The 24695-nt window shown below is 42.4% G+C and overlaps 1 protein-coding gene across 1 annotated transcript in view; it reads right to left on the bottom strand.

Moving 5' to 3' along the window:
• Positions 1-2270: 2270 nt before the first annotated feature.
• The window catches only part of LOC115114172 (heparan sulfate 2-O-sulfotransferase 1-like), a 30010-nt gene continuing 7585 nt past the window's right edge, over positions 2271-24695 (bottom strand). Inside the window, exons 2-7 of the mRNA XM_029642221.2 lie at positions 5955-6199; positions 5335-5420; positions 4748-4886; positions 4350-4447; positions 3602-3759; positions 2271-3255 (exon numbers count right to left, since the gene is read on the bottom strand). Coding sequence (XP_029498081.1) covers positions 3032-3255; positions 3602-3759; positions 4350-4447; positions 4748-4886; positions 5335-5420; positions 5955-6199 — 950 coding nt within the window. The 3' untranslated portion in view covers positions 2271-3031. The remainder of the gene's footprint in view (positions 3256-3601; positions 3760-4349; positions 4448-4747; positions 4887-5334; positions 5421-5954; positions 6200-24695) is intronic.

Genomic DNA, 24695 nt, shown 5'->3' with positions numbered 1-24695 from the left:
TCTCAATTAGTATTTCGTAGCATTGCCGTAAAATTGTTTAACTTGGGTCAAACGTTTTGGGTAGCCTTCCACAAGCTTGCCACAATAAGTTGGGTGAATTTTGGCCCATTCCTCCTGACAGAGCTGGTGTAACTGAGTCAGGTTGGTAGTACTCCTTGCACGCACAAATTTTCTACAGGATTGAGGTCAGGAATTTGTGATGGCCACTCCAATACCTTGACTTTGTTGTCCTTACGCCATTTTGCCACAACTTTGGAAGTATGCTTGGGGTCATTGTCCATTTGGAAGACCCATTTTCAACCAAGCTTTAACTTCCTGACTGACGTCTTAAGATGTTGCTTCAATATATCGACATCATTTTCCATCCTCATGATGCCATCTATTTTGTGAAGTGCACCAGTCCCTCCTTCAGCATAGCACCCCCACAACATGATGCTGCCACCCCCGTGCTTCATGGTTGGGATGGTGTTCATCGGCTTGCAAGCCTCCCCCTTTTTCCTCCAAACATAATGATGGTCATTATGGGCAAACAGTTCTATTTCTGTTTCATCAGACCAGAGGACATTTCTCCAAAAAAGTATGATCTTTGTCCCCATGTGCTGTTGCAAACCATAATCTGGCTTTTTTATGGCGGTTTTGGAGCAGTGGCTTCTTCCTTGCTGAGCGGCCTTTCAGGTTATGTCGATATAGGACTCGTTTTACTGTGGATTTAGATACTTTTGTACCGGTTTACTCAAGCATCTTAACAAGGTCCTTTGCTGTTGTTCTGGGATTGATTTGCACTTTTCGCACCAAAGTATGTTCATCTCTAGGAGACAGAATGCATCTCCTTCCTGAGCGATATGACAGCTGCATTGTCCCATGCGTACTGGTGTTTATACTTGCGTAATATTGTTTGTACAGATGAACGTGGTACCTTCAGGCGTTTGGAAATTTCTCCCAAGGATGAACCAGACTTGTGGAGGTCTACAATTTATTTTCTAAGGTCTTGGCTGATTTCTTTTGATTTTCAAATGATGTCAAGCAAAGAGGCACGGAGTTTGAAGGTGGGCCTTGAAATACATCCACAGGTACACCTCCAATTGCCTCAGATGATGTCAATTAGCCATTCAGAAGCTTCTAAAGCCATGACAATTTTCAGACATTTTCCAAGCTGTTTAAAAGCACAGTCAACTTGGTGTATGTTAACTTCTGACCCACTGGAATTGTGATAGTGAATTATAAGTGAAATAATCTGTAAACAATTGTTGGAAAGTTTCTTGTGTCATGCACAAAGTAGATGTCCTAACCAACTTGCCAAAACTATAGTTTGTTAACAAGAAATTTGTGGAGTGGTTGAAAAACAAGTTAATGGACCTCAACCTAAGTGTATGTAAACTTCCGACTTCAACTGCATGCCATTTAGCAGATGCTTTTATCCAGAGTTCTTATTCACCACACCAGTGTCTGTGAAATCAGCATGTTTCTACAAAAAGATGACAGAGAATGACTCCTGATGATGTCACATGGTGAAGTGCCCCTTTTATAACATGAGAACACAAGCCATGTTTAGTTCACTGCCTGCCTACCATCCCAACTTACCTCAGTGGATTATAAAAGAGAGGTTGAATCTCCTGTGGGGAAGAAAAAAAAAAAACTTTTCTTTTTTGTACTTCTGCTGTCTCAAAGTCTGGGCTAGGGCTTGATTAATTAGGGGCTGTTCTAGAGCTCCGGCACTGCAGTCACTGTGGCTGGGCTGAGTCACAGAGATGATCTGATCAGTGTCTGTGTTGGTAGGCCATCAATAGAAGAACAGGAACTGGCATTAGCAGCACCAGCAGTTAGCAGTGCCCGCATGGGTTAGGTAAAGTTAGTCTTACATGATAACCATAGACACATCAATGAAAATTGATTGCAATTTATGATCCTAAGGGGAATATAAAGAAATGATAATAATCTGGGATAAAAAAATAAAAAAATCTGTCATATATAAAAAAAATGGTCAACTTCACCCTTTGTTTGGAGAAATGCAACAAGTCAATGAGTTTACAGCAGCAAAACAATGGATTTGGGGGCACTTTGGGTTCAATAGTGGCCCAATGATAGCAAACATATGATATATTGACATTAAAAGCACTCAAATGAAATGGTCTCTTGCCAATCTAGAGAAAATAACAAAAGCTGAGAGAAAAATGTACAAATGGCTCGCTCATTAACCAAATCTGAAGTCCTCTTAAAATAAAATAACCGTTTGAGTTAGATGTATTGAAATTAGTAATATGTACAGCAGCTGAATTGTCTTCTTCCATAGTTTAATTACATCATGTGTAAACACTTCACATTCCACCTAGCAATAATCCAACTGGGTCAAAGAGTCTGAAAACAAGTAAATAAGTACAGTATAAAACACTGAATAGTAGTACCACAGTCGTGATCAGCCACCCAAGTCTATGGAGGCCACAGAATTTAGATTTGGTAAAAAAGTCTTCAATTCATATAGATAAACTCCAAGATAACATTGTAGTCGACTTTTAATTTTAGACGGTTACAACACATAAAAAGTGGAGCGACAATGTTCCCATAGACGGTGACAGTAAAGTAGAATGAAAATACAAATAAAATGCAAACAAACAGAACAAGCCAATAAAAACCTGCCCTCTGGACGGAAAATACAAATCATGTGACCAGAAGTAAAGGGACATGGCCAGCTGCCAAGTAGACTCATCTCCTGCCATGTGTCTGTCAAGCAAATCACTCCTGTGAACTTTCACCTGGAAGGAGAAAGGTAGTCCTGGAACTTAGATGCTGGTGGGAACATGCCCTATTGGCACTCTCGCACCAGGAAGAGGCAGCTTCCTGGTTCTGTCGGCTACTATGGAGGCGGAGGAGTCAGTGAAGCGGGCGACATTCAGAAACTGCTAACAACGTCTAACACAGACAGTTCCACAGATCCACTGATGATCTTAGGTTTTCATCCTCTCCTGTCCTCTCCCCAGTGTGTGTGACTACGGCATGAAGCCTAGAGGAATGGTCCATCTTTCATGTGCGCTAGTTAGTTTTTGGGGTAGATCTTCTCGTAGAAGAAGTTCTGAGCCAGCAGGTAGAGTTCCCCGTCCTTCTCCCGGACGGCGTGAGCCCGGACAAACTGGAACTGCTCCAGGGCAAACTCGTAGAACTCGTTTTCCATCTTCCAGATGGCGGACTGCTGCAGCTTGGCGCTGGATTCCTTGGTGGGCGGCTTCTTTTCACTTGTCTTCCTCAGGTGGGATTTCTTCCCTGTTGGGTAAGGGACATATCGTTTTTTAGTTAAAGATGGTATGTAGAAATTGTCCAATATAATGAGCTGTTAGAGCTGTGAAAAAAAAGTGAGAATTGGTCTCTCACAGAGCAGCGACAAGTGAAAATGTGGTTTTGTTTACACACTTAAAATCACCTCTCCTGTGACAAAAACTGTACAACACATTCAAAAGCAAGTATGTCGTCATTCTACATGGCTGACACTAAAATACATTTAAAAAGCTGGAAAAAGACATAAATCAATCTCACCTTTGTGATAAATAGTCCTGAATAAAGTCCTATTCTAAAATGTCCTCTCAGTAGGAAGTAGGCATTGGCAGCGTACCCGTTTTGTAGAGCTCAGTGGCGCCCCTGAAGAAGCGCGGCAGCGCCGCCTCAAGCATCATCACAAAGTCCTCCAGCTCCTCAGTCACCCCCACCAGCAGGTACTCATTGACCAGGTTATACTTGGCCTGCTCCAAGGCCCAGTGGCTGCCCACGTTCCTATGGGGGGAAATGGATTGACTGTCTATAAAAGGTATTTAGACGGCCCGTTTTAACCCCGGCTGTACCCGAGATGTTCACGTTTACGTATAGGGTGATTTCACGTTGGATACATTGGCAGCTCCGAGCTGCAGTACACAGCACAAGTATGGGAAAACGAATACAAAACATCAATAAACTGCATTTACAATCAAGCAAATGGGCTAGTCTCGCATTCTCGACATGGGGCAGAAAGAGAGGGGGGTAAATGATACAGATCACAAGAGATGAAAAGCATGTATTTATTTATTTGACCTTTATTTAACTAGGCAAGTCAGTTAAGAACAAATTCTCATTTTCAATGACGGCCTAGGAACAGGCCGTCAGGGGCAGAACAACAGATTTGTACCTTGTCAGCTCGGGGGTTTGAACTTGCAACCTTCTGGTTAATAGTCCAACGCTCTAACCACTAGGCTACCCTGGCAGGTATAATGGAGGTAAGTTTAAATGGATGTTAAAAGGGGTTCAACTGTCCATATCCCTGCCCATTAAGAAATGTGTTATGGGTTAAGAATGCAGGGTATGGATGTCACGTAAGGAGGGGTACATACCAGCATTCGGAGTAGTGACCACAGAAAAAGGGGATCTGCAGCCACAGCTTTTCCGGGGCGCAGTCGGACCCACCCGCCGACACGCACTCATCAAAGGTCTGAATCACATCAACGAAAAATGTAATGTAGCATTACCTATGGAAGCGTGTTTTACGGTTCAAATACATTGTATATATTACTGCTAATAAATACAATAATTCTAAGGTGAACCTTAAAGACGGAATCCGCATTAGGCGGAAACAGTTCTACTGTCCGCCCCAGCACCTTTGTTATCGTTTTTGTTTTGTGAACGAAGTGGAGGGGAGGTGCATCGAGCAGTAGACAGGGGGGAAAAAACACAATGGCAGTAGATCATTCGCTGTTCTCCCGCGCACGCAAAGATGTACTGTGGGACTGACCTTCTTATCCCCCTGTTTCCGGCGCCGCAGGCCGGGCCGGTAGTCATCCCCAAAACGCAGGAAGTAGTAGTAGGACACCAGGCGCTCGATGGGGTCGCGGATCACATTGATGTAGACGGGCTTCTTCTTTACTCCAAACCTGCGTCAAAACAGAGAGCTCGTGTTAGAATACAATTGTATTGTGACGTCCAACCCGACTATTACACATATATTGTCTAAGATGACCTATGAACAGACAATGTCTTAATATCGCGGGCCTGTTCAATAGGAGATGGTGTTGTCATGTATAAGGACTTCCGTCGAGCATCGAGAGATGCTAGAAATTGCATGTCTAAAATGACCTATGAACACGTCACATGTTGCAAAATCTAGGCCCTGTTCAATAGGACAGTGTTGCCTTCAACTTGCCATTACAACAGCCCTTTTCATATGATTTAAAGCCACATCCCTTCGATAGAACGCAACTCTTATCTGTGACGGTCTGAATGTTGCGCAATAGTGATGTGGTATTCTATAAGGCCACAAGGGGGAGACCGCAGCAAAAGACTATCTGGTAGGATGTGTGTGCTGTAGTGAGGGGTTCTCACTTTGTAAAGTCCAGGAAGGAGACATGGCCGTGGTAGAACGCCGGCTTCATCTCCCCCCACTCTGTCACGTTCTTCACAAACCGCACCTGAGCAGGTGGACAACGGCAATTAATACATGACATGTGCCTATCCCCTCAATCTCTCTCTCCCTCGCTTCCACTCCCCTCGCATTCACTCTCGCCGATTTTTAAAGTGACAGCAGCTGCCACTCATAGCCCACTGTTTACATGCTGCCAGAATTATAATGTAGCAATGTTTTGACCTCTGGAAGAGTGAGAGAGGTATAGAGTCACTCTATATCTCTCTCTCACTCACTCTTCCACATAGGTCAAAACATTGCTACATTCAAATTCTGGCAGCATGTAAACAGTGGGCGACGAGTGACAGCTGGTGTCACTTAAAAATAAAAATAAAATCGGCGTATGGCCTCATTGCAACGGATGGAATGGATCATGGAAGAAACCATGTGTGTGGAGCCTTTATATTCATTCCAGCCACTACAAAGAGCTAATCCTCTGAGCTCTCCCTTCATCAGCATCCACTGTATGTAATATTTTCCTCCAATCAGCTACATATAGAGGGACGTTAAACCCTTGACCCTTCTGGCCTCACTCGCTCACCTGGTCCTGCATGGACATGACCGGGTTGTTCTTGGTGGTGTTGATGTGCAGCACGTGGTAACGGTTCTTGCCACACAGGTCGTAGGCGATGTTGGTGAAGGAGGTGCTGGCCGTCTTGGGCACGCGGTTGTAGATGACGACCATGTCCTCACTGCCGGCCGCCAAGGGGGCCTCCCGCTCCCGCAGGCCTTCCTGCGTGTGCCTCTCCTCAATCTCGTGCACCTCGTGCCTGGCGATGGCCCGCTCTGCCCAGAAGAAGAGGAGTTAAAGGGTTAGTCCACTATATTATAGACCATTTTTTCACTTAAAAAAATGTATGCCAAAAAAATATCTGCTCAAAATGAAAGATTCACAGATGTCTGCAGAAAGAATGGTGTCGGGTATGACGTGACACCTTGACTTTTAAAAAATATATATATTTTGGTTATTGAACCACAGTAAGTGAAGTGAATTTACACGCGGTAGAATAATTGTTTTAATTGAATTTCATCTTCGGGCCCTGATCTGTACTACACAGAAATGCATAATTCTGGATATGAATGTCATTCTCTTCAGGGTGATGTGTCCTAAATTTGCTAGAAAAAAATAAAATAAAAAAAGTAGAAATATGCAAAATCCTCCTTTGCATATTTGGGTATTATTACACACACTTGCTATTTTAAAATGAGCTCCATCAACAAACAAGGCCAAATTCTGTTGGTCCGCATCGGATCAAATCTGAACAAATATTTTTTATTCATTTAGCAGATGCTCTTATCTAGAGCGACATACAGGAGCAATTAGGGTTAAGTGCCTTGCTCAAGGGCACATCAACAGAGCCTTGTCAGCTCTGGGATTCAAACCAGCAACCTTTCAGTTACTGGCCCAACGCTCTAACCGCTAGGCTCCTTGCTACCCAATCATAGACGTACGTCTATGTTTCACAAGTTTGAACATCAAAGTAGAGCTCGGTAGAGTACAATATAGCACAAAACTGTACAGTACAGTCAAGCAGAGTATAATTCAGTACATTATACTGCCCGGCCAAGCAAAAAAGGCAGTAACTGCTCATTTGGTCGAAAATGAACGAGTCCTTTTTGCTACATTAAATACATGCTTAATCATGTGGACAAATATACTGCCTCTATTGTATTGTGTTTTGGAATGTTAGCAGTAACTGCATAAAGCTACTGTGAAACCAAGGTATATAAAAAGCCATTTTTCTCAGTTCCACGCTATGAGCAGTTACTGCCTTTTTGCTTGGTAGGGCAGTATAGTGTACTCAACTCTAGTGTGCTCTGTGTACATTACTCTATTGAACTATACTCTACCTTTCTTTACTCTACTGTGCTGTCCAAACGTGTGCAACATAGAAGCCTATGATTGGTTCAGATTTGGTCCGGCCCAAATCTGAACCAATCATTGACGTCTACGTTTAGGCCAAATGAAGACCGGTCCAGACGTCTGGACGTTGAAATCAAGGCCAGGGTAGAATGATAAAATGTCAACGTCCACAGAAGTCTTGTGCTCAGTGGGTGAGGAGACCACCAGACAAGATAAATAAAACAGCCATGAGCTGAGCATAACAGTATGCCAGTGGAAGGGAAGACCGTAGCAGGTGACCCAACTGTGGTTTGGGACTACGATTTCCCATTGTGTCATATTTAATTGCAGAAATTCCGTTACAGATTTTTCTGAAATTCTGTTACCAATTTGGTAACAGAATTTCAAGTGTTAATCACTTCATTCAAAATGAATATCAGTTAAAACACTAACTAATAGATAGGGACTACCTTTCATTATCCTCCCTAATGAGGGAATGAAATGAGAAAATATCTAAAAGACGTGGGCAGGGGTCTTCACTTCAACATTATGTATTGATGTATTTCTAATACAGTTTAAGACTTTCTAGTAGATGTTTTCTTTGAAAATAAATCAAAGCCTTTCCTTATTTGTAGGACATGTATATGCACCTTAATTCCTCAAAAATGTAGACTCTTCGATTTCATTTAACACCCAATTGTATATGCTCCTATAAAACGTCACATTGGTGCCCATGGGTCATTTTACAAGGAAATGACCAGTAGCAAAATAAATATATATATATATATATATATATATTTTTTTTAACTCTACGGGTCCATAGCACACTTTCTATTTAGGTAAACTATCCCTTTAAAAAGAGACTTCAGCACCTACTATAAAAACAATTGTGTAACTAAAACAAAAATAGGCTTCTGTGTCAAATCAGTCTCAGATTGACTGGTGGTGACAATGGCTCAGATCAGTGCTGGAACACAAAAACACTCCAGCACCTAATACTCGTGGGAACGCAGAGCCAAGTCGAGCCCAGGTCATGCCTATCCATGTAGACACGCTGGCACCTGGTAGAGGGGAAATTAAGATGTAATCTGTGATCACTCTGCTTCCCCCCCTGCCATTCCCACATACACCCCCCCCCCCCCCTCCCAGACATCTGCTTATATCCCACTGATCAAAGCTAGCGCTAACAACTGGTGCTAGCCACGATACTGGGCTGTGACAGGTGGCTGTCTATGGTCGTCTGTCATCATGACCATTGATAAATATGGTCATGAGTAACACCCAAAATAGCTAAGTGACACACACACCCCCCACCTAAAGCACATAGCCATAAAAGAGCTGTTATCGGACCGTTACAATTTCATAAATCAGGGCCTGTATCCACAATAGGAGTGCTGATCTAAGACCAGTTTAGCCTCGTGGATCAACATTTGTGTGATTATATGGACAGTTGGGTAGCTGATCCTAGATCAGCACTCTCACTCGGATTTGAACCCAGATCTCTAGGCCTAGAACAGGGGTCAACAAAAAGCAGCCCGCGGGCCAAAACCATCCAGTGTGACATTTTTGGGACCTCCAAAGTTGTCAATTTATTTTATAATTTTTTGGGGGGGTAAACGCACAGAAATTATCAGGAATTCAACCCCCTCAGAAAAATAAAATGACAGTGCCTTCAGAAACTATTCATACCCCTTGATTTATTCCACATTGTGTGTTACAGCCTAAATTCAAAATGAATTTGATTTTCTCACCCACCTATACACAATACCCCATAATGACAACGTCAAAACATGGTTTAAACATTTTTGCAATTTTATTGAAAATGCAGAAATATAAGTATTCCCACCAGTCAATTCATGTTAGAATCACCTTTGGTAGCAATTACAGCTGTCTTTCTGGGTAAGTCTCGAAGAGCTTTGCACACCTGGATTGTACAATATTTGCACATTATAATTTGTCAATTTAAGTGCTGTGAAGTTGGTTGTTGATCCTTGCTAGACAGCCATTTCAAGCCTTACCATATATTTTCAAGACTATTTAAGTCAAAAATGTAACTAGGCGACTGAGGAACATTCAATGTTTTCTTGGTAAGCAACTCCAGTGCATATTTGGCCTTGTGTTTTAGGTTATTGTCCTGCTGAATTCATCTCCCAGTCTGTTGGAAAGCAGACTTAACCCGGTTTCTCTCTAGGATTTTGCCTGTGCTTAGCTTCATTCTGTTTATTTTTGTATCTTGAAAAACTTCCAAGTCCTTGCCGATGACAAGCATACCCATAACATGACGCAGCCACCACCACGCTTGAAAATACAAAAGAGTAGTACTCAGTGATGTGTTGGATTTGCTCCAAACATAATGCTTTGTATTCAGGTCACGAAGCTAATTTCTTGCAGTTTTAATTTAGTGCCTTATTGCAAACAGGATGAATGTTTGGAGAAAAAAAAAAATCTGTACAGGCTGCCTTCTTTTTGCGCTCTCAACGGTGTTCGTTTTATGGAGTAACTACAATGTGGTTGATACATTCTCAGTTTTCTGTAACGGTTGTAAAGTCACCATTGGCCTCGTGGTGAAATCCCGGAGTGGTATCCTTCCTCTCTGGCAGTGAAGTTAGTCATCCTTCCTATCTTTGTAGTGACTGGGAGTATTGATACACCATCCAAAGTGTAATTATTAACTCCACCATGCTCAAAGGGATAGTCAATGTCACATTTTTTACCAATAGGTGCTCTTCTTTGTGAGGCATTGGAAAATCTCCCTGTTCTTTGTGGTTGAATCTGTTTGAAATGTACTGCTCAACTGAGGGATATGTATGTGTGGGGTACAGAGATTGTTATTCAATTTTTTGTTGTAAAAAAAAAGTCACTATTATTGCATATTGAGTGAGTCCATGCAACTAATGACACATTTTTACTCCCAAACTTATTTGGGCTTACCATAACAAAGGGGTTGAATATTTGACTGAAGATACTACAGTGTTCATTTGTAATTATACTGTACAAAAACAAAAGGCAACCATTTCAATGATTTTACTGACAGTTACAGTTCATATAAAAAGTTAATCAGTCAATTGAAATAAAGTCATTAGGCCCTAATCTATGGATTTTAAATGACTGGGCATAAGCCCACCCATTGGGGAGCCAGGCCCAGCCAATCAGAATGAGTTTTTCCAAACAAAAGGGCTTTATTACAGACAAACACTCTTCAGTTTCATCAGCTGTCCGTCCGGGTGGCTGGTTTCATGATCCCGCAGGTGAAGAAGCCGTATGTGGAGGTCCTGGGCTGGCATGGTTACACGTGGTCTGCGGTTGTGAGGCTGGTTGGACGTACTGCCAAATTCTCTAAAAACGACATTGGAGACAATTTCTCTACAATATACTAACATTAAATTCTCTGGCAACAACTCTGGTGGGCATTCTTGCAGTCAGCATGCAAACTGCACACTCCCTCAAAACATCTGTGGCATTGTGTTTCGTGACAAAACCGCACATTTTAGTAGTGGCTTTTTATTGTGCCCAGCACAAGTTGCACCTGTGTAATGCTCATGCTGTTTAATCAGCTTCTTGATATGTCACACCAGTCAGGGGGATGGATTATCTTGGCAAGGGAGAAATTCTCAATAACAGGGATATAAATCAAATTTGTGCACAAAATGAGAGAAATAAGATGTGCGTGTGGTATATTTCTGGGATCTTCTATTTCAGCTCTTGAAACCAACACTTCACATGTTGCGTTTATATTCTTGTTCAGTATAATTGGAGAGAAATTGTAAAAACATAATTACACTTTGACATTATGGGTATTATGGGTATTGTGTGTAGGCCAGTAGCAACCTCATTTTAATCACGCTGTAACACAACAAAAATGTGGCAAAAGCCAAGGGGTGCAAACACTCTCTGACGGCACTGTATGTGACCATGTCACAATGTAATCAAAAGCATGACATGATTGAAAATAACAAACAATTTATTTTTGGGCTTAGTTGTGATCAATTTGCAGTGTGCACATTTTTCAAATTATGTTCGGCTCACCCGCCACTCTGAATAAAAATGGTCCGCGAGCTGAATCTAAATCTAGTTACCTACCACAGGCCTGAGCCTATTCCCATGGCATGTCCTAAAATTGGAGATCACTCACCCTCTAACAACTGAATCAAGATCAGCTCTCCCTAGCACTAAAGCATAATGAGCTGAACTTAAAAAAACAGCCCTCAAACCAAAAGTTAAGGGTATGGTGTTCAGTACCAACAACAAAGCATGAGTTACAGCCTTGTTGTAGTCCACGGTGTTGAACAAGCTTTGGGTAGAAACCCACTGTATCGGAGCAGAGGGCGCCAGACACTTTAGCTAATGGTCGACTCTGAGGTAATTTAATTACTGGACAAAAAGGCCCGCTCTTAAAAGAATAATCACTCTGGCCACACAGTGCGCTTCCATTCACTTCCCATTTCCGTTGGTTCCCCCTCGTCTCCATATAATTCCAGCTAATTAATGACCTATGGCGGCAACACAGTCTTAAAAACACTAAACCGATACCTATTATTCTGAACACATTCTAAAACACCGGCCGAGATCGCAATAGGCTATTTACTACAATTTCACGCTTAATTCGAATTTTCAAATCGGTCATACTCGGCGGGAAATCCGCAAATATGACAGTTTGTCATATATTAAAAAACAGGGGCGATTAGTGTGTCTCCAGGCAGCTCATACATCCATCATACTCCGCGGCTATTCATCCTTGTTAGCCCCCCGAGCCAAAGTCTAGGCAAAGGGGTAATTGAGATTGGCTATCGCCAGCCTGAGAGGTAGATGCCTTGTATTGTTCTGCTTCAATAGTGCTAGATTGCAAAATCAATGGAGTATGACAAGGAGGCGATCTAGGTTGCAGCTTTGCCCTGTGTTTCCTGGTGAATAATTAGGAGTGTGACACAAATTCTCGCTCACGCCGCACATGCATTATTTGTTTACCCGTACTACATATACAGCTAGGAGTGAATAAAAGTGTGTGATTAGTTGAGGAGGCGCAAGATGAGAGATACGCTCAGTTTCTATTAAAGATCTGCATAGACATTCATGAAATGTCAAGCATATTGTATGAGGGACCCGTGTGCTAACTTTACAAAACAACTAGAAATTTACAGGAGCCTGATCAACTAAATGCTTCAATGACTGTAGAGAACTTCCATTTCAAACAAATGCATGACAAAACACAGACCAATACAAACATCAGAATCTTGCAGCGTTTGTGAAGAAATGACAGTAAGTGAATGAGTTAAAGCAATTAAATTGTAAGTGCTCTTTTTAGGCCAGATTACCGTAGCTGGGGGGGATTTTCCTGGCTTGGAGACAACTGCAGCTTTGATGGCCCATGAAAGCTCTCATTCACGTCAAGCCTGGCAGTGGAGGTCTAAGACATCTGAGAGAGTCAAGGCAGTAAACGAGAAACTACAAAAATCGGCTGGCTTGTAGAGCCGAGCCCAAGCAAGTGCAGATATTTCTCTGGTGTCAGAGTTGAGGTGGCAACCGTGTAACCAAGCGCTCAGATGCCCCATTTCCACATGCCAATACAAATCTGGTATGTGGAAGTAGCCTATTTCTTGGTGGAAAGGTATCTTGTTAAGTGGCCTATTTTCCTCATGGGAGTTCACACAAGCCTCTACTGTCAGTGAAGCGAGACAAAACAAACAATCTGTTGTCAGCAGAAGGCAACCCCTTTTCAGTTAGAGAAGGGCAGAAGGCAACCCCCTTTTCAGTTAGAGAAGGGCAGAAGGCAACCCCCTTTTCAGTTAGAGAAGGGCAGAAGGCAACCCCCTTTTCAGTTAGAGAAGGGCAGAAGGCAACCCCCTTTTCAGTTAGAGAAGGGCAGAAGGCAACCCCCTTTTCAGTTAGAGAAGGGCAGAAGGCAACCCCCTTTTCAGTTAGAGAAGGGCAGAAGGCAACCCCCTTTTCAGTTAGAGAAGGGCAGAAGGCAACCCCCTTTTCAGTTAGAGAAGGGCAGAAGGCAACCCCTTTTCAGTTAGAGAAGGGCAGAAGGCAACCCCTTTTCAGTTAGAGAAGGGCAGAAGGCAACCCCTTTTCAGTTAGAGAAGGGCAGAAGGCAACCCCTTTTCAGTTAGAGAAGGGCAGAAGGCAACCCCTTTTCAGTTAGAGAAGGGCAGAAGGCAACCCCCTTTTCAGTTAGAGAAGGGCAGAAGGCAACCCCCTTTTCAGTTAGAGAAGGGCAGAAGGCAACCCCTTTTCAGTTAGAGAAGGGCAGAAGGCAACCCCTTTTCAGTTAGAGAAGGGCAGAAGGCAACCCCTTTTCAGGCAGTTGAGGGAGGTTGTTGTTTGGTCTTGTGATGGTATGATTCTAGCCTTATGACGGGGTAAAACAAAACAAAAAAAATTGGTTACGGTTGCATGTCGCAATATTATTTTTGGCGGTATTGCAAAATTCCAGTCTTTTTCATCCTACAGCTTGTTCTCAATCTTCTTTTTAAAAATGGTAAGACAAGCGGTTGTCAGCACTTTTGTTTCCGTGAATGTTCAAAGCTCATTTTCTCATGGCTCTCGTCCCTCTGCTGCAGACATGCAGTGAGCAATACATGTATAGAATATCGAATCGCAATATCGACATGCCTTCATTTAAAAAAGAAAGAAAGATTTGCAATACATATTGTACCGCACCTACGTACAGTTGAAGTCAGAAGTTTACATACACCTTAGCCAAATACATTTAAACTAAGTTCCACAATTCCTGACGACATTTAATCCTAGTAAAAATTCCCTGTCGTAGGTCAGTTAGGATCACCACCATTTTAAGAATGTGAAATGTCAGAAAAATAGTAGAGAATTATTTAAGCTTTTATTTCTTTCATCACATTCCCAGTGGGTCAGAAGTTTACATGCTCCCAAACACTAATTGAGTGTATTGCCTTTAAAATTGTTTCACTTGGGTGAAATGTTTTGGGTAGCCTTCCACAAGCTTCCTACAATAAGTTGGGTGAATTTTCACTCATTCCTCCTGACAGAGCTTGCGTAACTGAGTCAGGTTCAGGCCTTCTTGCTCGCACATGCTTTTTCAGTTCTGTCCACACATTTCCTAAAGGATTGAGGTCAGGGCTTTGTGATATCCACCCCAATACCTTGACTTTGTTGTCCTTAAGCCATTTTGCCACAATTTTGGAAGTAGCTTGGGGTCATGGTCCATTTGGAAGACCCATTTGCGACCAAGCTTTAACTTCCTGACTGATGTCTTGAGATGTTGCTTCAATATATCCACATCATTTTCCTTCTCATGATGCCATCTATTTTGTGAGCACCCCCACAACATGATACTGCCACGGTTCACAGTTGGGATGGTGTTCTACGGCTTGCAAGCGTCCACCTTTTTCCTTCAAACGTAACGGTGGTATTATGGCCAAAGTTCTATTTTTGTTTCATCAGACCAGAGGACATTTCTCCAAAAAGTACGATGTGCAGTTGCAAACCATAGTCTGGCTTGTTTATGGCGGTTTTGGAGCAGTGGCTTCTTCTTTGCTGAGAGGCCTTTCAGGGTATGACGATATAGGACTTGTTTTACTGTGGATATTGATACTTTTGTACCCGTTTCCTCCAGCATCTTTACAAGGACCTTCTGTTCTGGGATTGAGTTGAATGTATTTTGGTGAAAAAGTGCATCTCTAGGAGACAGAATATGTCTCCTTCCTGAGCGGTATGACAGCTGCGTGGTCCCATGGTGTTTATACTTGCGTACTATTGTTTGTGAAGATGAACGTGGTCCTTCAGGCGTTTGGAAATTGCTCCCAAGGATGAACCAGACATGGAGGTCTACAATTATTTTGAGGTCTTGGCTGATTTCTTTTGATTTTCCCATGATGTCAAGCAAAGAGGCACTGAGTTTGAAGGTAGGCCTTGAAATGCATCCACAGGTACACCTCCAATTGACTAAAATTGTCAATTAGCTTATCAGAAGCTTCAAAGCCATGACATAATTTTCTGGAATTTGCCAAGCTGTTTAAAGGCACAGTCAACTTCTGACCCACTGGATTTGTGATACAGTGAATTATCATTTAAATAATCTATCTGTAAGGAATTGTTGGAAAAATGTACTTGTGTCATGCACAAAGTAATGTCCTAACAGACTTGCTAAAACTAGTTTGTTAACAAGAAATTTGTGGAGTGGTTAAAAAATAAAAAAAATAAAAAAAAATAAAGTGTTTTAATGACGCCAACCTAAGTATGTAAACTTCCGACGTCAACTGTATCGTGACAATATCGTATTGTGAGGTCCCTGGCAATTCCCCGGCCAACTTACAGTATCATTACGGGTATTCACAATGGAGATCGTTCAACCTAGCTGGCCATAAAATCTGTTAGAAAAGATGGAGACCTTAAGATGAGCATCACTAGCAGTCTGTTCTTTAGCCAACTCCTCTTTGTGTTAGGCCTAAGTCTTCCATCTAGTTCAGTGTTTCTCAACCTCCGGTCCGTGGGATGCTGCAGATCACATCCCTGAGATGGTTCTGCTAATTTAGTCAGCTCTAGTCTACATACAGTAAGCAGCCCACCAAGGAATAAAGAAATAAAAAGACCGCTTGCTGCCAGCACTTGACTCAAGAGGGACCATAGCTTGCCAGTCCCTAGTACAAAGAAGAAAATAATAATAATTGAGAATGAGAAACAAGTTCATTGTGTTTAGTTAGTTTTAATATAAGCGACCCCCCCCCCCAAAAAAAAAGGAAGTACCATAGCATGCAAGCATGTCTAGAGTCTACAGTACATAAAAGTATGGTACCAGGCTACTGTATCACTGACACTTCTAAGGGTACAAATCATAGTTGACAGTATGAGCTTACCATGTCAATTTAGGGGGGGGAGAAAAGAAAAAGCTTCCATCACATACATTTACATTTAAGTCATTTAGCAGACGCTCTTATCCAGAGCGACTTACAAATCAACCCCCCCCAAAAAACTGCCAGTTACTCAAGAATATAGAGCAATTTACAGACGGCAGGCCATAGAGACTAATAATTCAATGCCTTAATGGCTGCTCTGTGGAGTGGACAATTGATTTGACTGGATCTCTTGGCAGGACTCGTCATTAACTAAGCAGGGGAATATCTTCTCAATAACAGCAGAGATTTTTCCATGGCCACCACCGCTTAAGAGATGGTAAGGCAAACTGATCATGTGGGATAACACACTAGCGTCCGCTGTCCAAATAGGTTTTTTAAACCCCAGAAAATAAAAAAACAGTTTATATAACAATGCAGCTGTACAGTGCCAGGGAAAAATATTTGCACCCTTTCTGATTCTCTATTTATTTTTTTAAACACTGAATGTTATCAGATCTTAAACCAAAACCTAATATTAGATAAATGGAACCAGAGTGAACATTAACATAATTATTTATCAACATTAATAAAGAGGTCATGCAACACCCAATGCCTGTGCGAAAAGTACATTTTCCCTTACACTCAACTGGTTGTGCCACCTTTAGCTCCAATGTCTGTAACCAAACACTTCCTGTAGTTGATGAGACAGCCTACAGAGAGGTCAGTGCTGGGACAACAATCTCTCCCTCAAAGTCAGACCAAGGAGCCAATTGTGGACTACAGGAAACGGGGGGGGGGGCGAGTACGCCCCGTCCACGGGGCTGCAGTGGAGCAGGTTGTGAGCGATAAGTTCCTCTGTTTACAAATCACTAAGGACTTTAAAAAAAAAACTATAAAAATAAATAAATAAAAAAAAGGTACACTCAGTCGTGAAGGCGCGACAGCACCTCGTCCCCCTCAGGAAGTTGAAAAGTTCTGGTCCACAATTCCTTAAAAAGTTGCACCATTGAGAGCATCTTGATTGGCTGCTTGGTATGGCAACAGTACTGCCCTCAAATCGCTACAGAGGGTGGTGCGCACAGCCCAGTACATTACTGGGGCCAAGCGCCCTGCAATCCAGGCCCTCTATATTGGACGGTTTGAAAGGAAGGCCCGGAAAAGCCAGTCTGTTCTCTCTAATCAGCACGGCAAGCGGTACCAGGCTCCTGAACAGCTTCTATCCCAAAGCCATTTAACCACCTTCTTGCCGGGATAAGTCTTTTAGATCTCCCGTGCCCATGGCGGCAAGTTTAGGAGTGGCAGTACGTCAATAAATCCATTGAATATACATCACAATGAAATCCGTTATTACATTTGTTTTCGGCAGGTCCTAAGAAATATAAAAAGACAAAAATGTATTTTTTCGAAAGAATCGAATGGCATATTGAGATGAATTTTTGGTCTGTGCAGCTTATAGGGTACATGGCTGTGCCATACACATGAACTCAATAGTTGTTTTGTTCATAAAAACATAAAACACATTTAGCCTATCCTGATCAGTCAACACACATACTGTATAATTTTCTAGTAGGCCATATGAAATAACAGAAAATACAAAATAAACATTTTCCCACACAACTTGCATTTCAGGCGACGTGTGGAACCGCCGTCATACAAATGAGAGATTTAAAAATAATAATAATTTTAAAAAACAGTTCGTCTTGCCCTCACGCCGCTTTGTTAGGGAGAAGGCGTAGGGTCTTACATTGAGAGCATCTTCATGATACCGATTGAAAATAGCAATGTCTATTTTCAAAAGCATGCATGTCCCATGTTCATACTATACAACCTCCGCAGGCTTTTGAGAGTTTGATACACTACACGTGTCAAACACATTCCAAGGAGGGTCGAGTGTCTGCAGGTCTTTGGTCTTCCCTTGTACTTGATGAATTAAAGTCACTAATTAGTAAGGAACTCCCCACACCTTGTTGTCTAGGGCTTAACTGAAAGGAAAAGACAAAACCTGCAGACACTAGGCCTCCATGGAATGAATTTGACACCCCTGCTATACACGCCCGAGCAAAACGAATAGTCCCGCACTTGATTTAAACTACATTAAAGCATGTTAAGACATATCTGATCAGTGATAGATGAGCAAATGTACACAAACGCCCCTTACTTGCCCAGACAGAGAATGAACCAGATATACAGCTGGAGATTCAGTGAATCAAAAAATAATAATAATTTTAAAAATTAAAAAAAAAAAAAAATCACACTGATTGAGTAAGACGAGTCACACAAGCGTGTCAGGAGTAGTGGATCATTTCTCTTCACTCACCAGGCGTTTAAGTAGGCCCAGCCAAAGCCTACTATAGGAACATTTTTGCCAGCAAGTTATGATCAGTGCTAACAAATGAGCCAAGATGATCATGCGCAGCACTCACCTCATCGAACACTTCCACAGACTAATTGTAGCCTAACCAGTCTCCATTTGGTTATAAATCGATTTTTCTAGACGAGTCCCCACGCTTGCGCGAAAAAGGTGCTGAAATAGTTGACCACACGCGCGGGTAAGCTATTACGTCAAATGTATTATAACAAGTTTCAGCTAGCAACAATGATGCCTTCAATTGCATTAGCCTACTTTATCATAATATTTGTCATTCCGTGATATTTAGTCAGTCATTCTTTATGGATCCATCCAGTTGTGGTGAGGAACACAGTGCATGTAGTAGCCAAGTTGAAGATACAGCCTATTTTTAAACCTAGGATAGTTAACTACGCTGCCTAGCAACCATTAAGAGCTCGAGAGTAGTGCGCATAGAAGCAAAGCAGGGTTCTATCATATATCCTGACACTTAGTCAACCTTATGCACTGTATGTGTCAGCCTTCGGAAAGTATTCAAACCCCTAGACTTTTTCCACATTTTGTTATGCTAAAGCCTTATTCTGAAATTGATATATACATTTTTTTAAAGTCTGCAATCTACACACAATACCCCATAATGACAAAGCAAAAAACAGGTTTTTAGAAACTTGCAAATTTATAGAAATAAACTCAAATGTGACATTTACATAGGTACTCAATCTTTACTCAGTACTTTGTAGCACCTTTGGCATCGTTTACAGCCTTGAGTCTTTTTGGGTATGATGATATCAGTTTGGCACACCTGTATTTGGAGAGTTCCTCTCATTCCGCTCTGCAGATCTTCTCAAGCTCTGTCAGGTTTAATGGGGAGAGTCATTGCATTGCTATTTTCAGGTCTCTTCAGAGATGTTCGATCGGGCCACTCAGACATTGAGACTTGTCCCGAAGCCACTCCTGCGTTGTCTTGGCTGTGCGCCTAGAGTCATCCTATTGGAAGGTGAACCTTCTCCCCAGTCTGAGGTCCTGAGTGCTCTACAGCAGGGTTTCATCAAGGATCTCTGTACTTTGCTCCGTTCATCTTTCCTTCAATCCTGACTAGCCTCCCAGTCCCTGCAGCTGAAAAACATCCCCCCAAGCACAATGCTGCCACCATGCTTCGCCGTAGGGATGGTGCCAGGTTTCCTCCAGATGTGACACTTGGCATTCAGGCCAAAAAGTTCAATCTTGGTTTCAGACCAGAGAATCTTGTCTGAATGGTTTCCGTCTGGCCACTCTTCCATAAAAGGCCTGATTGGTGGAGTGCTGCAGAGATGGTTGTCCTTCTGAAAGGTTCTCCCATCTCCACAGAGGAACTCTGGAGCTCTTGGTCACCTCCCTGACCAAGGCCCTTCACCTCCAATTGCTCAGTTTGGCTGGGTGGCCAGCTCTAGGAAGAGTCTTGGTGGTGCCATACTTCTTCCATTTAAGAATGGAGGAAACTGTTCTTCGTACACTTCATCAGATCTGTGCAGACACAATCCTGTCGTCTCGGAGATCTACAGACAATTCCATAGGCCCACTGTGCCGTAAAGAAATTCTAACTCAACAACACATGTGGATTTTCAAGCATTAACTGCTTGTTTCAAGTCCTACCACAACATCTAACTGGGTTTAGGTCTGAACTTTGACTAGGCCATTCCAAAAAAATAAAATAAATTTAAAAAAGTTGTTTTCAGCCATTCTGACAAACTTGCAATCAGTTGCTACATAGATTTTTTTGGCTTATAAATTAAAGATATGTACCCATAGAGTCTTGAAGAACATAACTTTTAAATGCCTCAAGCTTAGTTCAACTGTCATACACCAACAGAACCCAAAATAAAAGCTTGGTTACACTCCATGTTTGTAAACAACGTAAACAAACACTTTATAGCCTCAAAACATGGCTAAAACTTATTTTGATGTCATGGATGGTCAGTTCTTGCATCCATAGCTCGGTCTATGAATTTGAGAGGGTCCTCTTCAGCCCCATCCCTAAGTTTTTTATTGAACCAGTGAGGCAGCGTTGCTATCGTTTCTACTGCCGTTACACACAGACACACACACAAAAAGTATTTAGTCAGCCTCCAATTGTGCAAGTTCTCGCACTTAAAAAGATGAGAGAGGCCTGTAATTTTCATCATAGGTACACGACAGACAAAATTAGGATTTGTTTTCTTCTCCTGAAAAATCACATTGTAGGATTTAATGAATTTGCTAATTATAGTGGAAAATAAGTATTTGGTCAATAACAAAAGTTTCTCAATACTTTTATATACCCTTTGTTGGCAATGACAGAGGTCAAACTTTTTCTGTAAGTCTTCACAAGGTTTTCATACACAGTTACTGGTATTTTGGCCCATTCCTCCATGCAGATCCTCTTTAGAGCAGTGATGTTTTGGGGCTGTTGCTGGGCAACACGGACTTTCAACTCCCTCCAAAGATTTTCTATGGGGTTGAGATCTGGACTGGCTAGGCCACTCCAGGACCTTGAAATGCTTCTTACGAAGCCACTCCTTCGTTGCTCGGGCAGTGTGTTTGGGATCATTGTCATGCTGAAAGACCCAGCCACGTTTCATCTTCAATGCCCTTGCTGATGGGAGGTTTTCACTCAAAATCTCACGATACATGGCCTCATTCATTCTTTCCTTTACACGGATCAGTCGTCCTGGTCCCTTTGCAGAAAAACCAGCCCCAAAGCATGATGTTTCCACCCCCATGCTTCACAGTAGGTATGGTGTTCTTTGGATGCAACTCAGCATGCTTTGTCCTCCAAACACAACAAGTTGAGTTTTACCAAAAAGTTCTATTTTGGTTTCATCTGACCATATGACATTCTCCCAATCTTCTTCTGGATCATCCAAATGCTCTCTAGCAAACTTCAGACGGGCCTGAACATGTACTGGCTTAAGCAGGGGTCACGTCTGGCACTGCAGGATTTGAGTCCCTGGCGGCGTAGTGTGTTACTGATGGTAGGCTTTGTTACTGGTCCCAGCTCTCTGCAGGTCATTCACTAGGTCCCCCCGTGTGGTTCTGGGATTTTTGCTCACCGTTCTTGTGATCATTTGGACCCCACAGGGTGAGATCTCTCACGTCACCCCGCTCCTCCGCTCTCTCCACTGGCTTCCAGTTGAAGCTCGCATCCGCTACAAGACCATGGTGCTTGCCTACGGAGCTGTGAGGGGAACGGCACCTCAGTACCTCCAGGCTCTGATCAGGCCCTACACCCAAACAAGGGCACTGCGTTCATCCACCTCTGGCCTGCTCGCCTCCCTACCACTGAGGAAGTACAGTTCCCGCGCAGCCCAGTCAAAACTGTTCGCTGCTCTGGCCCCCCAATGGTGGAACAAACTCCCTCACGACGCCAGGACAGCGGAGTCAATCACCACCTTCCGGAGACACCTGAAACCCCACCTCTTTCAGGAATACCTAGGATAGGATAAAGTAATCCTTCTCACCCCCCCCTTAAAAGATTTAGATGCACTATTGTAAAGTGGCTGTTCCACTGGATGTCTTAAGGTGAACGCACCAATTTGTAAGTCGCTCTGGATAAGAGCGTCTGCTAAATGACTTAAATGTTAAAATGTATCTTGCGTGGAGCCCCAGATCGAGGGAGATTATCAGTGGTCTTGTATGTCTTCCATTTCCTAATAACTGCTCCCACAGTTGATTTCTTCAAACCAAGCTGCTTACCTATTGCAGATTCAGTCTTCCCAGCCTGGTGCAGGTCTACAATTTTATTTCTGGTGTCCTTTGTCAGCTCTTTGGTCTTGGCCATAGTGGAGTTTGGAGTGTGACTGAGGTTGTGGACAGGTGTCTTTTATACTGATAACAAGTTTAAACAGGTGCCATTAATACAGGTAATGAGTGGAGGACAGAGGGGCCTCTTAAAGAAGAAGTTACAGGTCTGTGAGAGCCAGAAATCTTGCTTGTAGGTGACCAAATACTTATTCCCACCATAATTTGCAAATAAATTCATAAAAAAAAAAAATCCTACAATGTGATTTTCTGTATTTTTTTTCTCCTTTTGTCTGTCATAGTTGAAGTGTACCTATGATGAAAATTACAGGCCTCTCTCATCTTTTTAAGTGGGAGAACTTGCACAATTGGTGGCTGACTAAATACTTTTTTGCCCCACTGTATGTGTGTATATATATATATATATATATATATATATATATATATTATTTTTTTATAAAATAAAACTGTAAAACTATTTGGTGGACTGTGCTTTGTGGCCCTCTGAACGGGCAAGTGAAATTTTCTTGAAGACGATGTTCATTTGCTTTGACTCCATTCTCCCATTTGTACATTTGCCGGGCACAACCAAGCTGAGCACCAAACCGTTCTTCTCCCCAAATTCCCTTTCCCCTCAGTGTCTCGTTCACTCAATTGCATTCCTACCACTCCCTCCACACAAGTCTATTTTTCTGCTTAAGCTACTTTGCGAACTGCTAGTGCAGACCGGTTCCTCACTGAACATATGCAAGAAGATTATTTTTTAACTAAGAACCATATGCCTACCCACCAGATGTCGTGGCTGTAATTCATCAACATGCAGTGTTCAATGTGGAGTTGTTCATCCATTTAAAATAACTCCAAAACAGGAAGAATACACTAATTGTCTGTATATTGAAAATAAAAAGTTTTTAGTTTGTAACCCTGAAAAACATGGTCTTACAACTCGCCAAAATTATCCCCGAGAATAACTGTTCCAGGTACGAGTTGTGCATCACGTCGCACTGGCAACTTTTTTCATTTGTAAAAAATATTCTGTTGCATTTTTATTACTTTAAAATAGGCATCTTGACTGTGAGAAGGGCTTGTCTGCTAAATTAACAAAACTATGCCATTGCACAGACAGGCTTTTACAAGAAAGCACAACGGCTGAGTTTACTGCCTTTTTGAAGATCGTGTTCCACCATATAATAGAACGGTTTCAATAAATGAATCTTAAAATGGCACTTGCTTTTTTTATTCACTGAATATACTGTACATGGGGCAATTTAGCAATTAGGATTTGTTATCTGTAATAGTTATGATCAATTAGGCATTGTTGCGATCTCTTGCCTAGTTCAAAATAAACACATGTAAAGTGTAGCTGAGCTGAAACTTCATATGCAGTTTATTTCTCGCAAAGTTGTGGACAATTATTTTTACATCCCTGTTAGTGAGCATTTCTCCTTTGCCAAGATAATCTATCCACCTTCAGGTGTGGCATATCAAGGAGTTGATTAAACAGCATGGCCATTACACAGGTGCACCTTGTGCTGGGGACCACAGTGCCACTAAGATGTGCAGTTGTCACACAACAATGCCACAGATGTCTCAAGTTGAGGGAGTGTGCAATTGGCATGCTGACTGCAGGAATGTTCACCAGAGCGGTTGCCAGAGAATGTAATGTTTGTTTTTGGCTGAGAAAGTGTCTCCAACGTCATTTTAGAGAATTTGACAGTACATCCAACCGGCCTCACAACCACAGCACACCAGCCCAGGAGCTCCACATCCTGCGGGATGGTCAAAGACTAGCCATCCAGACAGCTGAGGAAACTGTGGGTTTGCACAACTGAAGAATTTCTGCACAAACGGTCTCAGGGAAGCTCATCTGTGTGCTCGTCATCCTCACCAGGGTCTTGACCGGACTACAGCTCAGCGTTGTAACTGCCTTCAGTGGGAAAATGCTCACCTTAGATCACCACTGGTACAGTGGAGAAGTGTGCTCTTCACGGATGAATCCCGGTTTCAACTGTACCGGGCAGATAGCAAACCCGCACAAAGCCGAACATGCTGACGTCGACGTTGTGTCATTCAACCGCCACCATCACCTCATGTTTCAGCATGTTAATGCATGGCCCCATGTCACAAGGATCTGTACACAATTCCTGGAAGCTGTCCAGTTCTTCTATGGCCTGCATACTCAGACATGTCACCCATTGAGCATGTTTGGGATGGTCTGGATCATCATGTAAGACAGAATGCTCCAGTTCCCGCAACCATTGAAGAGTGGAACAACATTCCATAGGTCACTATCAATTGCCTGATCAACTCTATGCAAAAGAGATGTTTTGTGCTGCATGAAGCAAATGGTGGTTATACCAGATACTGACCGTTTCTCTGATCCATGCCCTAACTTTTTTTTTAAAAGGTATCTGTGACCAGATGCATATCTGTATTCCCAGTCATGTGAAATCCATAGATTAGGGCCTAATGCATGTATTTAAAAATGGACTGATTTCCTTATATGAACTGTAACTCAGTAAA

The sequence above is a fragment of the Oncorhynchus nerka genome, linkage group LG9b (genome assembly GCF_034236695.1).
Source record: "Oncorhynchus nerka isolate Pitt River linkage group LG9b, Oner_Uvic_2.0, whole genome shotgun sequence".
Lineage (NCBI taxonomy): Eukaryota > Metazoa > Chordata > Actinopteri > Salmoniformes > Salmonidae > Oncorhynchus > Oncorhynchus nerka.
This window is presented reverse-complemented; position numbering and strand designations above follow the sequence as displayed.